A 15,468-nucleotide genomic window follows, 5' to 3' on the forward strand; every position below is an offset into this window, starting at 1 on the left:
TCTTCCTCTTGTTTCTTTTCAAAGTAATGGCATTCCCCTATCCTGAGACCGTCTTAATTCCTTGCTATTTCTCCACAGCAAGATTCCTAAAAAAGGCTTCGTGGAGGTAACTGAGCTCACGGATGTAACCTACACCAGTAACCTGGTCCGCCTGAGGCCAGGCCACATGAACGTGGTCCTCATCCTGTCCAATTCCACCAAGACCAGCCTCCTGCAGAAATTCGCTTTGGAGGTCTACACGTTCACTGGGTAAGCGCTTGTGGGAAGGAGGGGACCGAGGACACACACGGTCGCCCTTTCCTCTTTGACCATGAGGGGCTTCGTGCATGCGATGAGATGTCAGCCGTGACCTTTCGAGCCCAGAAACCTAAGCCATCGCGAGGGGTCTTCTCCCCTCGACTTCTGTCCTGATGCTTCCGAACAAAGGAGGTTGCCTTCTTCCCTGAGCATTTCAGGGAACTCTGTCCTCTAGCTCTCGTGTGTTTTCCTGAAGCCAGGTACTGAGAGTCCTGCGGTGGCACCCAGCACGGGGCCCGGAGCGGACTCTGACAGCCGTCGCAGACCCCCTCACGTCCCACAGGAGTCCTCCATTCTTCCCGAATTGGGGCTCCGTCCGACACACAGCGTCCCTCCTAGTATTCGAGATCTGAAAAGATCTTCGTGTTCCCCGCGGTTCAGGGTGCCGGGCTGTGCACTCAATGTGCTGTGTCCTTCCACCAGGAGCAGCTGCCTGCACTTCTCCTTCCTGAGTCTGGATAAACACAGAGAGTGGCTGGAGTACTTGCTCGAGTTTGCACAGGACGCAGCCCCGATCCCCAACCAGTACGACAAGCATTTCATGGAGCGCGACTACACGGGTTACGTGCTGGCTCTGAACGGCCACAAGAAGTACTTCTGCCTCTTCAAGCCCCAGAAAGCAGTGGAAGAGGAGGAGGCCATGGGGTCCTGCAGCGACCTTGACTCTTCCCTCCACCTGGGCGAATCTCGAGGGAAATCTTCCTGTGGCCTTGGACCCAGGCCCATCAAAGGGAAATTGAGCAAGTTGTCCTTATGGATGGAGCGCCTGCTTGAAGGCTCCTTACAGAGGTTTTATATCCCATCATGGCCTGAGCTAGACTGAGGGAGCTCAAGAGAGACTTTAACTCTTCGGGCTTTTTAATAGGCCCTTGGGAACAGGTCTTTTCAGGACTCCACCTACCACCACGGACAGAGAATAGATTCTAGATTATTCTTCCGGAACAATGGCTAGAAGAATCTTTCCTTTGTCCTGTTCTAACCTAGGAGTGAAAAACACCTCAAGTTAAATCCCCTAGATCAAAATATTTTGCTTTGGGTTTTTTTCCCCTTCATTTGAATGCCGCACTATTTAAAGTAGACTGCTCATCTCCCCTTCCTTTGTCATCCCTGTCCTATGCTCACACCGCCCTCCCCTGTCCTGTCTCTGTGCTGGGGGAGAAGCACAGGGCTCCAGGCAGCAGCAGGGCCTGATGGAACCCCTCGAGCCTGCAGCGCTGGTCGGGTCCCCTACTCCCCCACCCCCGCTGTGCTTCCGCCCTGGCGCATGCTGGTATCGGTGGGACCGACAGCCCACACAGCAGCTTCTAGGCCCTGCATCCTGAAAGAGGCCTGATTCCAAGCAATCTCACATTTGGTCCTTTTTCCGGTAGTCAGTGGCTAAAAGTGTATTTGGGGGGTATCCCCCTGCAGCAGCTTGTCAGCCATGGTTTTACAAGGCTAGGGGCAATTGGGGGTCCTGCATGTGAGTTTGGTTTTCTTCCCGAGACAGGAGAAGGGAGGGCTGAGCAGTGACAGAAGTGACCCCTTGGGGTGTCCCCATCGGCCGCCTCCCCGGCGCTCAGCCTAGCCAGGGAGGGATCCGCACGGCAAGAAGTACTGTAATGACTTTGAGCCATTTCCGTGTCTGTCTCACAAGCCTTTCTGCCTCTGTCAGTTTTAGGGTATGAATCTTAGGAGCCATAATTTTTAGTCTCGTTCTCTGGACGTAGAGATAAGCTGCTATAAGCCAGTAGATGTTAAACTCAAGACACCTACCTTATGCCCGCCTGACAGGCGTCAGGCTCCAGAAACCTCTTCCCTCCGGGGTGTCTCTTTAGTAAAATACCAGACATGTCTTTGTATCAAGGAACTTAAAGATTTCTCAACAATGTATTTTGAACACTGTTACCCCCAAAAGTCCTGTAACTTTGAGCCCTCTTTTGTGACAAGTGAGCAAAGACTTGTTCTAGAATCCTTTTTGGCAAAAGGCTTCCTTTGAGCTTCTGGCCTATATTGTGGTTTCTCAGTTGCTTTCACCCTTAACTCACAACTGCTTCACCAGTAACAGGGTGCGCCCTCCTGCCAGCACCCCGGCTTCCAGAGCCCCAGTGTGCAGTGGACCACACCCGCCAGTTAGAGAGTTTGCATTTGGGGAGGGGCGGGTAGGGTGCCAAAACCGCCAGTGGAGTTTGAACAGCCTTAGAGAGCGACCAGTTCAGATGTCAAAGCAAATTGCCCTTTTGTAAAGCGAAGTATCAGAATCAGTGATGGGACTTTGACTCAGTTAGTATTTCTTTAATCATCAGTGCTAATTTAAACTAAGCCATTTGGATCCTGAATAATTCGAACACTGAGCTACAGTAGCAAGTAATAAATTACTGAAGCCCAGGAATTCCTGTCGTTTCCATGGAGTCTATAGCTTTATTTTAAAAAAAGAAAAAAAAAAAATCACTGCCAGGCTTCTTCCCCCCCGCCCCCCAACATGATCCTCTTAAAATCAGATGCTTACTCTGGTCGCTGTGTCTCCTGGCACCTGGCCCAGGCAGGCGTGATTAAGGGATTCATTTGGTTCCTTGATGCACCAGCCTCAAAATTTATTTTCTGGGTCTTTTATGGCCAAGTGGCTGGTGTGAGTTGTGTTCTGGTTCAGTGGTGGGTTTTTAATTTCTGGTACCAATGGGAGGAATCCGTGACCTTAATTTCTGAAAACCAAAACCTCCCCAGATTTGTTCCTTTTAAAAATGTTTCTCATTAAAATAAAAAGCACCTTTAGACAGAAAGCTGCACCCTCCATTTGTATGAAGGAAGGAAAGTGAGAACAGAGAGGATTCAAAACATTCCCGGTGAATTTTTCAGTCCAAAAATCATCTCACAGGTCTGTTTGGGGTTGGAAGATAACGTCCCCCCCAGAGGATGCTAGGAAGGTTCTACTTTAAAGTGAACTCTGCCCTTGACCACCCAGGCCTTTCCTCACGAACGTTTCCATGAATTTGTTCACTTCTGTGTCAAATGTATGAGCCGCTGTCACGCTCCGCCAATGCCACCATTTCTCCTTCTCTCGTGTGTAATCACACAGACGTAATTTTGGTTTTAAGTTCATTTCTTGGTCTTTGAATATCTTGAGACTGACAACATTGTTTTATTTTTAGAAGTCGGCTTTTCTGGTTGATATAACCTATGTATCATGTTTGGCAGCTGGGGGTGAAACTGACCTAAAACAAGTCTTTGTAGAATGTACACCTACTTAACAATTTTTTTTTAATCATTCAGGTGCAGGTGGTATAATTTGTGTAAGAGATTGTCAGCTCGGAGTCAGCAGCATTTCAGTGAACAGGACTGCCCTGACTTCTGCTGGGCACCATGGTTTCTCTCTCTCTCTTTGCCATCACCTACTGACCGTGAAAATTTGGTCGTAGTTTTCAAATCAGTAGGTTGATTTCCTCCTCAGTCCGTACATGAACGCTTTCCTGATTTAAAAAGAAATGAAATATGAATTTTTTTAAGTGATTTACTCTGTTTGGGAAAAAGAGATTAGAAGCAAAACAGTCAAACGTTTTTCCGAAGCAAAATTCTTTAAAAAGCTGATGCAGAGTATCTTTGCAGATGCAATATCGCTCCCATCCATATGCCTGCCCCTACCCCTTGGAAACAGATGCAGTGTGGCAGCTGCTGGATCTGTCTGTTCCGTTTGTCAAGGAGGATGGAACTTTAGAGACCGATCCGAAAACAAGGTGAATATTTTGCACTTTTGATACTCTTAGGAACAAATAACTTATTTGGCAAATGGTGTCTTTTCTTTATGTTGTTTTTGTTTTGTATTGTGAACAGGCACTGAAGCTGATGTTATTTTTGTTTTGAGAATATTACAGACTGGAAAACAGAAATAAACTATTTTCACGTGTGATGCTTACTTGCTGCTCTTGCACTGGGAGACGATCTGCTCGCGGACACATTAGCGATGCGAACCGAATTTACACGTAACTCAACCCACGCATGAATCTTCGTGGCCAATTTCGGGAGTTACTGTCACGGCGCATCAGCTCCAAGAGTAGATAACGCAAAACTGAGGCAGGGAGAGAATTAAGGAAATGCTCCCAAGGGCTCTCTGGAAGCCACCCGATGTCTGGCTGAAAAGACATCCCATGCATCCTGTGGGCTTTTGAGCAGGAAGTTTCTTTATTAGGATCTGCATGTTACTTTCATTCAAACTTCTTGTTTATGTTCACGGTGGTCCTAAAACCCAGATACAGCCCTGAGTCCCTCAGGAGGAGCCACCATGTAAGGGAAGAAACTGGAGAAATACAGGGTTGTGTACAGTATTCTGTCCTAGGGCATTTTTTATTTCACTTATGCAATTTTTAGATCATCTTGAACCAGAGGCTCTTTGGCTCCCTTTTCCCCTTAATCCTCCAACATCTTTCATCAAAACAGTACAGTGCTTCTCTAGTTTTAGTTGTTCAAACTCCACAGAAATAGTAGCTGTTGGATGAAGCCTCTACTGAATGCCCTGATTTTATAGCCTCCAGGGACAAAGTTGTTTGTTTGTTTGTTTTTTAAGATTTTTATTTATTTATTTGACAGACAAAGATCACAGGTAGGCAGAGAGGCAGGAAGGGGGTGGGGAAGCAGGCTCCCCACTGAGCAGGAGCCCGATGTGGGACTTGATCCCAGGACCCTGAGACCATGACTCCAGCCAAAGGCAACGGCTTTAACCCACTGAGCCGCCCAGGCGCCCCAGGGACAAAGTTCTAGTGGTATGGACTCTCCAGTACTCAGATCCCTTGCGCATAAATTCTTAAGAACGGTCATCAGCACAACCGCTGTATCTTGAGGAGCACAAGGTTCAGGCGACCGTCACTTTGGGGAGAGCACACAGCATCTCAAAGAGCAGGTTAGCCGCCACCAGGGCCGTGTTGCCTACAAAGAGACAGAACTGAAGGTGAACACGAGGCAGGCCACTCCCGCGGCCGAGCCTCTCGGTACTCAACCCTTTTCCCTTTGCGCTGCCTTTCCGGATTCGCCCCCTCTTCCACGCTCTTCTCCGGGCTGCCCAGCCACCCTGTGGACAGGCTTCCCCTGGTACTCGGCTCCATCAAGCATCATTCAGAAAGAGCCTTCTGAAATTCACACGGTTTGTCGTTTACCCTGAGAACAGAATCCCGCCACCGCCTCCCTCCAGCCCCCACCCCACCCGGCCGCCAAAGGAAAACCTGCAATAATGGTGTCTATTGTATTTATCACCTACCCTCTGAGGCTAACAGGCCTAAGTCTGGAAGCTTCTCTAAGTCGAAATTATTGGGATGGCATCTGCTTTGAATTTCTCTCCTAAGCCACCCAACCTCCCACTTCTTTAATATTAATAAATATTACTTAGGCCTTGACAATTCGCTTCTCAATGAACTATCAAAGAAAGGTAGAACGGTGCCACCCTATTAATAAACCACCAGCTAGTTGCTTTCTCTTCTGCTGTCCGGGCCAGTAATAGCCACCTCCCAGGGGTTTTGTTAATTAGCTCCTGTTTGTAAGGTGTGCAGAAATAGGTTTATTTTCTTCGCTGCAAAACATACTCAGCAGGTTCTCGAATTACACAAAAGGGCCCATCCATCTTCTACTTATCAAGTACATTAATATCATGTAAAGCAGCAGCTGCCTACAGATCACAGTATTCTCGCTTACTCACCAAAAGGATCATAGGGCGGCGAAACTTCCACAAGATCACAACCCACCACGTTCAGGCCTTGACAACCCCGGATGATCTCCAGCGCCTGTCCAAGACCAAGCCTGAGTTGTCCACAGCAGTAACCGCTCACAACGAAAAGCAACCACAGAGGCCCCAGTGCCTCTCTCCCAACGCACGCCCACCCTTTGACTTGGAACTATCTCTCACAATAAGCATCTATCGACGGCCAGGCACACTGGTGGGCATCACAGAGACACAAATGGCCAAGATACATCCCCCGCTCCCAAGGGGTCCACACAAGCAGACCAATCACTTCAATGTCATGCATTAAAGGCTTCAAGAAAAGCCAGGCGTAGGGACCCGTGGCAGGCTGAGTCAGTAGAGCATGCAACCCTTGATCTTGGGGTTGAGAGTTCGAGCCCCGAATTAGGCATAGAGATTACTTTAAAAAATTAAATCGTTAAAAAAAAAAGCAAGCATAGGAAAGTGTCACACGAAACCGCCCCAAGAGCTGGGGTAAGGCATCCCCAGCAGTGGAAGCACTTAGCGCAAGGAATTGGCCAAGCAGCTAGGTAGGAGCAGTGCGGCCCAGACTGAAAGACACATGCAAAGACACGGAGATGGAAAGAAATACCAGTAGTTAGATATGGCCAGCAGACAGGATAAGTGAGGGCAATGGTGGGAAGAGGTCACTTTGTCTAAAAGAGTTTCCATTCTGCCGGTGAAAAGCCCAGAATGAGAAGCTGAGGAATGAGGGTTGTGTTTTAGAGATCTCTGTGGGGAACTGATGGAGAATGGCTTTGAGAGGTAGTTGCCCACAGGCCCCCTTTCTTAGAGGAGATAAGGTCACGGCTCGGGTGTGAGTGGTCTTCCCTCCGGTGCCCAGATATCTATGAGTGCCTCCTCTTTATGTCAGGCACCGTTCTAGACTCCAAGGACAGGGGAGCACATGTGGCAAGAGCCCAATCCTCCTGGAGCTCACCTCCTAATTAAAACCACACTCCGATTCTGCCTCCATTTCCTGACACTCAGCCCACGGTCAGAGCTTTATTTGAGTGTTTCTAAAACGTCTGAACATCCACGATCGGCGGTTAATCCCACCGTGAGCACTTTTTAAATGGAACCCCAGAAAGAGAAACTTAGCATTTTTAAGCGGGGATACTGGCATATGTCCCCCTGAGCCAACCATACATGGATCAGAGGCAGAAGGCTCAAGGGACAGACTATCCAATCCCAAAGTCGGTCCACTCCTCACTCAACAAGAGGGTCCAACCTTCAAGCAGCCCTGAGAACAAAGGTCTAACCCCTCAGCTTTTAAAATCCTGTCCTGACCCCGAAGACTCACCCCCCGCAAGTCCCAGGGAAGTGGGGAGTTAAGAACCCTGCCCCCCAGACACTGTCCCTGGTGGAAGCTGCTTACCTGACTCGGGGTGAGACCAGCAATCTCAGGGGTGCCTGTCCCCGGGGCATAGGCGGGGTCCAAACTGTCAATGTCAAAGCTGATATAGATGGGTTTGCCTCCCATCTGCTGCCTCACCTCCCCCATCAGAGGAACCAGGGACTTCATCCAACAGTCTTCGGCGGGGACCACCCGGAAACCCTGAGGAAGTCAAGAGCAGGACGTCAAGCCTCCCGCAGGGCGTTGTTTATTGAGCATTTCGTAGGCGCCAGCCCCACGCTAAGCGCTTCTGCACACACGACATGGGACCCCCAGTCTTCACGAAGAGGGAACTGCCATCCCCACTTCCCTGGTGAGTAAGGGAAGAGCGACGGCCCTGAAGAAGCAGGAAGGAAGTCACAGCGGACCTGGGGAGATGGGATCACAGAGAGGCTGGGCTCCAGCTTCAGTGAGGGAGGAACTTAGCACCCCCGAAGGGCTCTGTCCAGGAAAAGGGCCCTTTCGCCCTCTAAAAGCAGGCGACTAGGGTCTTTCCTGTTGGCCCTTTGTCATTCGTGTTTACCTCTGGCCAGGGGCCGGGGGAGGATGAGAACTAGAAAGATGGCCCCTGGCCTTGGGTTCAGACCTCCTCCGCTCTCTCTGAAGCCAGCCACAGCACCGAGGTTGGTGTGTCTGTTCCCTCACCAGCCGGGCGATGAGAGGCCCCCTGTGCCTCGTGCACTCACATCCTCTCTCCTCTCTGTCCCACGCGCCCCTCTTGGCGCAAACTTGGCCTTCCTTCCTGCTTTTCTGAACTGGGTTATTAAAACCCCTGTGCCGTCCAGAGCCACCACCAAATGGGCACCACAGAGCAATGTGCTCTGCAGGCTGGGGGCAGAGGCAGGGGCATTTGGTTTGTCACCTGGCTCCGGCTGTATCTGAAAGGATCCAAGGTCATGGCGGAGCCCCGGATGCCGATCTGCACCACGCGCTTACAGTCCAGGAGCCCCTCGTCCACGCAGCGGCGGAAGGGCGACCCGTGGTAGAGCTTCTCTCCGAGGGCCGTGTCAGCCGTGTCCATGTGAGCGTCCACGTGCAGCAGCCCCACGGGGCCATGCCTGCTGACAACGGGCAGCTCAGAGGCCAGGCCTCCTTCTGGGGCCTGAGCACCGCCCCCTCCAGGCTCCCCACACTTCCACACTTGGCCTTTCTTAGCCACGGGCGACCTGGCATCAATGACCAGCCTTGCAGCTGGTTCCTGTCTTTAAATCACTTAGCGGCTCAGAATAATCAGCTCAGAGAAGTCCGGCAGAAGACAGACACGTACACTGCTTCAGCTGCAACCAACTACCTACCTATCACCCAGAATGTTCTTCACTTAGAGCCGCAGAGGCCCAGAAGGATAAGAATGAAGGATGGAGGCTCAGGGGAGCTTGGCAGAGCTCCTCAGAGCCACCCTTTCTCCAACCTTGGCACCAAGAAGCAGCTTCAACCCAACCCTCTCTCCATCATCTCCAACAGCCCCGCCAGCCACCGGAAAGCAACATACAACCTAAATCAATGCCAGGCAAGCAGAGCTTCCAGAAAAGACTTGCACCCGCCTACCACCGATGAAGATGCTACCCACGTATCCTTCCCGTGTATGAATTCTGGAGCTGTGCCGCTTTGGCCCTTCTGCCTCTTTTTCAAACTAATTAACCCAAGTTAGTTCGTCCCTGGTAGACCTGCAGGACCGGAAAATCCATTTTCTCATTCTCTGGGGAAGGGCCTCTCCTCAAAAAGCAATACCCCTGTGTATTGGGCCTTAAAGCCAAACAGAAAGTGAAGTTAACAGGGTTTGTGTATTTCACAAGGGGCCCATCTTCCAAAGACAGAGACACACACTGAGCACGTGCACCAGAGCAGATCTAGGGCGAGCAAGGGTAGCCACAAGTGTTAATAATAAATTGTTATGTATTATTATAATAAATTATTATTTATAATAATAATAAATAAATTATAAATAATAATATTATTATAAATAAATATTATTGTATTATATAATTATATATCATTATAAATAAATAATAATATTATTATAAATAATAATAAATTATTATTTATTATTACTGGCTCCCAGCTGGTGACTGACAGAGACACCGGGAGCTCGACCTTCATTTTGATCCACAGAAGCAACTCAGTCGGGAATTTCCCATCACCCCAAATAACCTGAGCCAGCAGAGGTCACGTGATACCGTCTAGCGGCAAACCACTCATTCCCCAGCTCCTGAATCTCGAAACCCTTGTGCACGTCCAGATGCTCGGGACTTACTTTTTTGCCATCGCTTGCAGAATCGGATATGTGATTGTGTGATCTCCACCTGCAAAGAGGAAGAAGAAAGCATCTGGAACGTGGGTAAGAGGAGAGGACCATGCATCACTGACGGCAGTCTCCCGACTGTCCGGTTGTGCCACTCTTTTGATTAGGCCAAAGAGCTATAACCTCAGCTAACGTGAGATCTTATTCAGTGGTGGGAAGATGGCCACTGGATGTTTGGGATTACATAGTCCTTTCAAAGAGGAAACGGAGAGGGCGCCTGGGTGGCTCAGTGGGTTAAGCCGCTGCCTTCGGCTCAGGTCATGATCTCAGGGTCCTGGGATCGAGTCCCGCATCGGGCTCTCTGCTCAGCAGGGAGCCTGCTTCCCTTCCTCTCTATCTGCCTGCCTCTATCTACTTGTGTTCTCTGTCAAATAAATAAAATCTTCAATAAAAAAAAAAAGGAGGAAACGGAGAGCCTGGGTGGCTCAGTCCGTTAGATGTCTGCCTTCTGCTCCATTCATGATCCCAGGGTCCTGGGATCGAGCCCCATGCCGGGCTCCATTTTCAGCGGGGAGCCTGCTTCCCCCTGTCACTCTGCTTACTTATGCGCTCTCTCTCTCTCTCTCTCTCTCTCTGTGTCAAATAAACAAGCAAAATCTTTAAAATTTAATTAATTAATTAAAAAATAAAATAATGGGCACCTGGGCAGTTCAGTTATTAAGTATCTGCCTTCGGCTCAGGTCGTGATGCCAGCGTCTGGGATCGAGCCCCGTATCGGGCTCCCTACTTGGTGGAAAGCCTGCTTCTCCCTCTCCCACTCCCCCTGCGTGTGTTCCCTGTCTCGCTGTGTCTCTGGCAAATAAATAAAATCTTTTATTTTTTTTTTTTTTTTTTTTTTTTTAAAGATTTTATTTATTTATTTGACAGAGAAATCACAAGTAGATGGAGAGGCAGACAGAGAGAGAGAGAGGGAAGCAGGCTCCCTGCGGAGCAGAGAGCCCGATGCGGGACTCGATCCCAGGACCCTGAGATCATGACCTGAGCCGAAGGCAGCGGCTTAACCCACTGAGCCACCCAGGCGCCCTAAATAAAATCTTTTAAATAAATAAATAGAATAAAAGAGGGAACAGATGAAAGCATACAGGTACAATGCCTAGAACAGGTCTGTCCGATAGAACTCTGAAGTGACGGCCATGTTCTCTGTCTGCACTGGACACTGGACAGGACGGTCACTAACCACACAGGCCTCCTGGAATACAGCTCATGCTGGAAGGATCCGCATTTCCTATTTTATCTCATTATAATCAACTGTAAGTTGAATAACCATCTGTGGCTAGTGGCTGCTGTACAGGACAGCTCAGGCCTAGAAAAGCATCACCATGGACCACCACTAATAACAATAGCTAACATTTATTGAAGCTTAAAATACGCCAGTCACGATGCTGGACACGTTGTAGCCACTTTCAGTATATGCCCCTCGTGCTAAACAATGAGGAGATGCTGGTAATGTTATATTCCCGTTTTACAAGTGAGGAAATGAAGCATAAATAGCCGGTGAGAGGTGAGCTGAGATTTTCAAACCGAGCCATCCAGAAACCGCACTCCGCACCACCAGGTTCTGCAGGCTCAGCCCTCTTGTTGGGCAAAAATACATTTGGAGATTTAGAAAAAGGTCTGTATCATTTAACGACTTGTGAACTGGAGGAGAAAGAAACGTAAGTGGGAGCAGAGGGAAAGATGCTTTATAGGCGGACAGAGACCCTGATGAGAAAGAAATACCCCCTAGCAGCATTCTCTCAAATAAAGTCATTAAAAGTATGTCCCTGAGGGGTGCCAGGGTGGCCAGTCGTTAAGCGGCTGCCTTTGGCTCAGGTCGCGATCCCAGCGTCCTGGGATCGAGCCCCGCATCAGGCTCCCTGCTCAGCGGGATGCCTGCTTCTTCCTCTCCCACTCCCCCTGCTTGTGGTCCCTCTCTCACTGTCTCTCTCTCTCTCTGTCAAATAAATAAATTAAATCTTAAAAAAAAAAGTATGTCCCTGAGAGGGGCCTGGGGTGGCTCCGTTGGGTCGGCGCCCGCTCTTGATTTCAGCTCAGGTTGCGATCTCAGGGCTGTGAGATCAGCCCTGAGTGGGGTCTGTGCTCAGTGTAGAGCCCACCGAAGAGTCTCTCTTGTTCCCCTCTGCTCCTTCCACCCCTACCCCTGCGCAGGGGCGTGCGCACTCTATCGTGCTCTCCTCTCTCTTTCAAAGAAAGAAGGAAAGAGAGAGAGAGAGAGAGAAAGAAAGGAAGAAAGAAAAAGAAAGGAAAAAGAAAAGCATGCCCTTGAAATGGTTAAAAAAGCCACAGCTGAGTGAGGTTCTGTTGTGAGCCTTCCCGAGGCCTGGAATCATGGATAGGACAAAGCTGAGGTGGGGAGAGGAACTTGCTGGAATGCAAAATTTAAGGGACACCAAAAAACTGAGTCATTAAGATAAATGCTATTTTGATGTAATTTTTTGATGTAGCTATTTTGATTTTTATAAATCAAGGTCAAGGCCAAAAAAAAAATCTAGGATAAGAATTTTTTTTTAGATTTATTTATTTATTTGAGAGAGAGCACAGATGGAGAGGGGAAGGAGCAGAGGAAGAGGGACAAGCAGACTTTGCACTGAGCCCAGAGCCAGACACGGGGCTCAGTCCCAGGACCCTGAGATCATGACCTGAACAGAAACCGAGAGTCGGACGCCCAACCGACCGAGCCCCCCAGGTGCCCCTCCATGTTAAATGTTTAAGGGGCGCCTGAGTGGCTCAGTGGGTGAAGGCCTCTGCCTTTGGCTCAGGTCATGGTCTCAGGGTCCTAAGATGGAGCCCCACATCAGGCTCCCCACCCCTCTCTCTGCCTCCCTCTCTGCCTACTTGTGATCTCTCTCTGTCAAATTAAAAAAAAAGAAAATCTCAAAAAAAATAAAATAAAAAAATTTTTTTAGAAGACAGGATCAGTAACAGTGCTATTCTGAACCATACTGGAGCCTCAAAAGGGCGAAGCCAATCATATCTATTGTTGACTTTTTGCCAACACCCCAAGGTGAATGCCTCACTTGCCTCACCCTAGTCCATCCCTGTCGGCCATGAGTCCAAAAATGTAAACGGCCTCTCCCCAGGGGTTAAAACACATGAATCAAAAATATTCTCTTTCTGGGGCACCTGGGTGGCTCAGTGGGTTAAAGCCTCTGCCTTCAGCTCAGGTCATGATCCCAGGGTCCTGGAATCAAGCCCCGCATCGGGCTCTCTGCTCGGCGGCAAGCCTGCTTCCTTCTCTCTCTCTGCCTGTCTCTCTGCCTACTTGTGATCTCTGTCTGTCAAATAAATAAATAAAATCTTTTAAAAAAAGAAAATTAAAAAACAAAAAAACATTCCCTTCCAGCTGTCTCCATATTCACAGTGGCTTCCCCTGAAGGAGTAGCTACACCCAAGCCTGAGATAAATGAACTCCAGCCCAGAGAGCTGCACTTGTCCCCACAAACGCCATTACCCAAGGTCAGGGGAATACAGCCAGCTGTTACAATTTTCTGATAGGCCTCTCGAATTAAACGGCAGCTATCCTGAAGGTTGTAAAGATTGACGTTCACATCGCCTAGGTCTGCAACCATGAGGGACTGGAAGGGGAGGGCCCCCGTGCTAGGGTTGACTGTCCGAAGCATCACTGATTCTTCCCGGATCCGCCGGGGTCCAAATCTGGAGAAGGAAAAATCACCCTGTGAACCACCCCAGAAAGGTCAGAGGTCCTGCCTCCACCAGGATTTCTTAACCTCTACACTGCTGACATTTGGGGCTGCATGAGTCTTTGGTGTGAGTGGGGGGCAACCAATCCTTGTAGGATGTCTCCTCTGATCTGTAACCCACTAGATGCCAGGAGCAAGTGGGATAACCAAAAAGGCCTCCAGACACTACCAAATGTCCCCTGGGGGCAAAATCACCCCTGGTTGAGAACCACTGATCCAGGCTATATACTCTTTTTTTTTTTTAAGATTTTATTTATTTGACAGAGAGAAGAACCAAGAGAGGGAACACAAGCAGAGGGAGTGGGAGAGAGAAAAGCAGGCTTCCCGCTGAGCAGGGAGCCCGATGAGGGACTCAATCTCAGGACCCTGGGATCATGACCTGAGCCTAAGATAAATGCTTAAGGACTGAGTCACTCAGGCGCCCCCCAGACTGCATACTTGAAGACATCAAAGGCACGAATTTAGGGACCCACCCATCAACAATTTACTAAATGACATTAAATAATTTCTTAATCTCCATGAGCCTCAATTTCCTAATCTGTAAAATCATGTACTGTGTTGTTCGAGGAATGGAGCAAGGTCATCTCTGCAAAGGGCCTTGCATTTGGGAGACATTTAATAAATGGCAGGATCCATGTTTGCGGTAAGCGGGCGAGCTGAGCAGAAATTAGCTGATGCTCAGTCACTAGGAAAACAGATTTTACTTCCACTGCCTCCATCTTAGAAAAAATGCCTTGGGGTCCCTGACTGGCTCAACTGATGGAGGTAGGGTGGGACTCTTGATCTCGGGGTTTCAAATTCCAGCCACACACTGTGTATACAGATTAAAAATAATAAAATGAGGGGCGCCTGGGTGGCTCAGTGGGTTAAGCCTCTGCCTTCAGCTCAGGTCATGATCTCAGGGTCCTGGGATGGAGCCCCGCATCCGGCTACCTGCTCAGGAGAGAGCCTGCTTCCCCCCTTCTCTCTCTGCCTGTCTCTCTGCTTACTTGTGATCACTGTCAAATAAATAAAATCTTTTAAAATAATAAAATGGAAAAAATTTTTAAATAGTCAAATGTATTTTTTTTTTTTAAAATCCTTGTATTTGAGCAATTCTTGATCAGGTGACATCTAGAGGTTTGGGGAAGGGGCATCCAGTTTTCCCTCTTCTTAGAAATAATGTCGCCTGCTTCCCCCCCCCCCCCCGCACCCGAACCCCCAGCCCCACAGCCACCCAGCAAGGCTCAGGAATCAGTGTGTGGAGAAGGCTCGGGTCACCAACAGATGACACCCGTGACCAGCCCTCACCATTGCTCGATGCGGGAGGAGGGAAATCAAAGGTCTTTCCAACAACGAGATTGGGAGCCTCCGGAGGCAGCACCAGCTTCCAACCCCACCCTGGGTGAGCGGAGGAGCCCGTCCCTTTGTCTTGCGCGCCCAGTGGCCATCGGACGGTCCAGCCACCTGTCCCCCAATCCTTCGGACCTCACCTCGCCCCGGGCCGGTTGGAGGTCCCAATGTCCAGCGGCACCCCGACGAAGGCGGCGTCCAGCCCCTCGGGAGAGGCCTGCACTGGCAGCCGCATCATGGAGCAGACGCCCACCGTCCGGGCCACGAACTCGGAGCTGGGGGGCTGGTTCCGGGGCGCATCGGAGGACCGGCTGCTGGAGCTGCGGCCCGGGCGGCAGAGCCCCACGGCAGGATGCGCGCCCCCGCCGACCCCCAGACCCCGGGCGCCCCGGGAGGCAATCCACCGAAGCATGCCTCCCGCCCGGTCCGCACAGCGCCAGGCCCGCGGGCTGTGCCGGCGCCGAGCTGCGCGCGCTCAATGAGCCTGCGGCCTGGGGAACTGGGCGGGCGAGGGGCCGCTCTCTCCCCACCCCCTCTCTGGACTCTGGCCTCTGGCTCGCTCGGTAAACAAAGCCAGGCCCCCGCCTCCCCACTCCCGGCCACGGCACCGCCCCGGTGTCTGTGCCCCCCACCCCAAAACTGGCCCTTGGTCCCTGCTTCTCCCTATCAGAGTAATGTTTTTAAAAAGTGAAAAGATTTAAAGGCGGGGGGACTTTTTTTCTAAAGAAGAGAAATAGGCGAT

General features: G+C 50.0%; 2 protein-coding genes across 5 annotated transcripts in view; one reads left to right on the top strand and one right to left on the bottom strand.

The window, feature by feature from the left end:
* Positions 1–4,186, top strand: part of DNAJC16 (DnaJ heat shock protein family (Hsp40) member C16) — a 33,870-nt gene extending 29,684 nt beyond the window's left edge. For all 3 annotated transcript variants that reach the window (XM_059137647.1, XM_059137648.1, XM_059137649.1), the window contains 2 exons: positions 79–249; positions 721–4,186. In XM_059137647.1, the coding sequence (XP_058993630.1) occupies positions 79–249; positions 721–1,120 (571 nt within the window). In that variant the 3' untranslated portion in view covers positions 1,121–4,186. The remainder of the gene's footprint in view (positions 1–78; positions 250–720) is intronic.
* Positions 4,187–4,806: 620 nt separating this feature from the next.
* On the bottom strand, positions 4,807–15,246 carry AGMAT (agmatinase). Of its 2 annotated transcripts, none has more exons than XM_059137651.1 (7): positions 14,867–15,246; positions 13,145–13,347; positions 9,646–9,694; positions 8,257–8,452; positions 7,377–7,556; positions 5,957–6,041; positions 4,807–5,209 (listed from the first exon to the last, which is right to left on the bottom strand). In XM_059137651.1, exons 1-7 carry the CDS (start codon positions 15,136–15,138, stop codon positions 5,169–5,171), a joined length of 1,026 nt encoding a protein of 341 aa, XP_058993634.1. In that variant the 5' UTR covers positions 15,139–15,246; the 3' UTR covers positions 4,807–5,168. The 2 variants fall into 2 exon arrangements, with proteins under 2 accessions (XP_058993634.1, XP_058993633.1); XM_059137650.1 differs by having other exon boundaries at positions 4,810–5,193; positions 14,867–15,243.
* Positions 15,247–15,468: the final 222 nt, after the last annotated feature.

This window comes from Mustela lutreola, chromosome 10 (assembly GCF_030435805.1).
Source record: "Mustela lutreola isolate mMusLut2 chromosome 10, mMusLut2.pri, whole genome shotgun sequence".
In the NCBI taxonomy this organism is placed as follows: Eukaryota; Metazoa; Chordata; class Mammalia; order Carnivora; family Mustelidae; genus Mustela; species Mustela lutreola.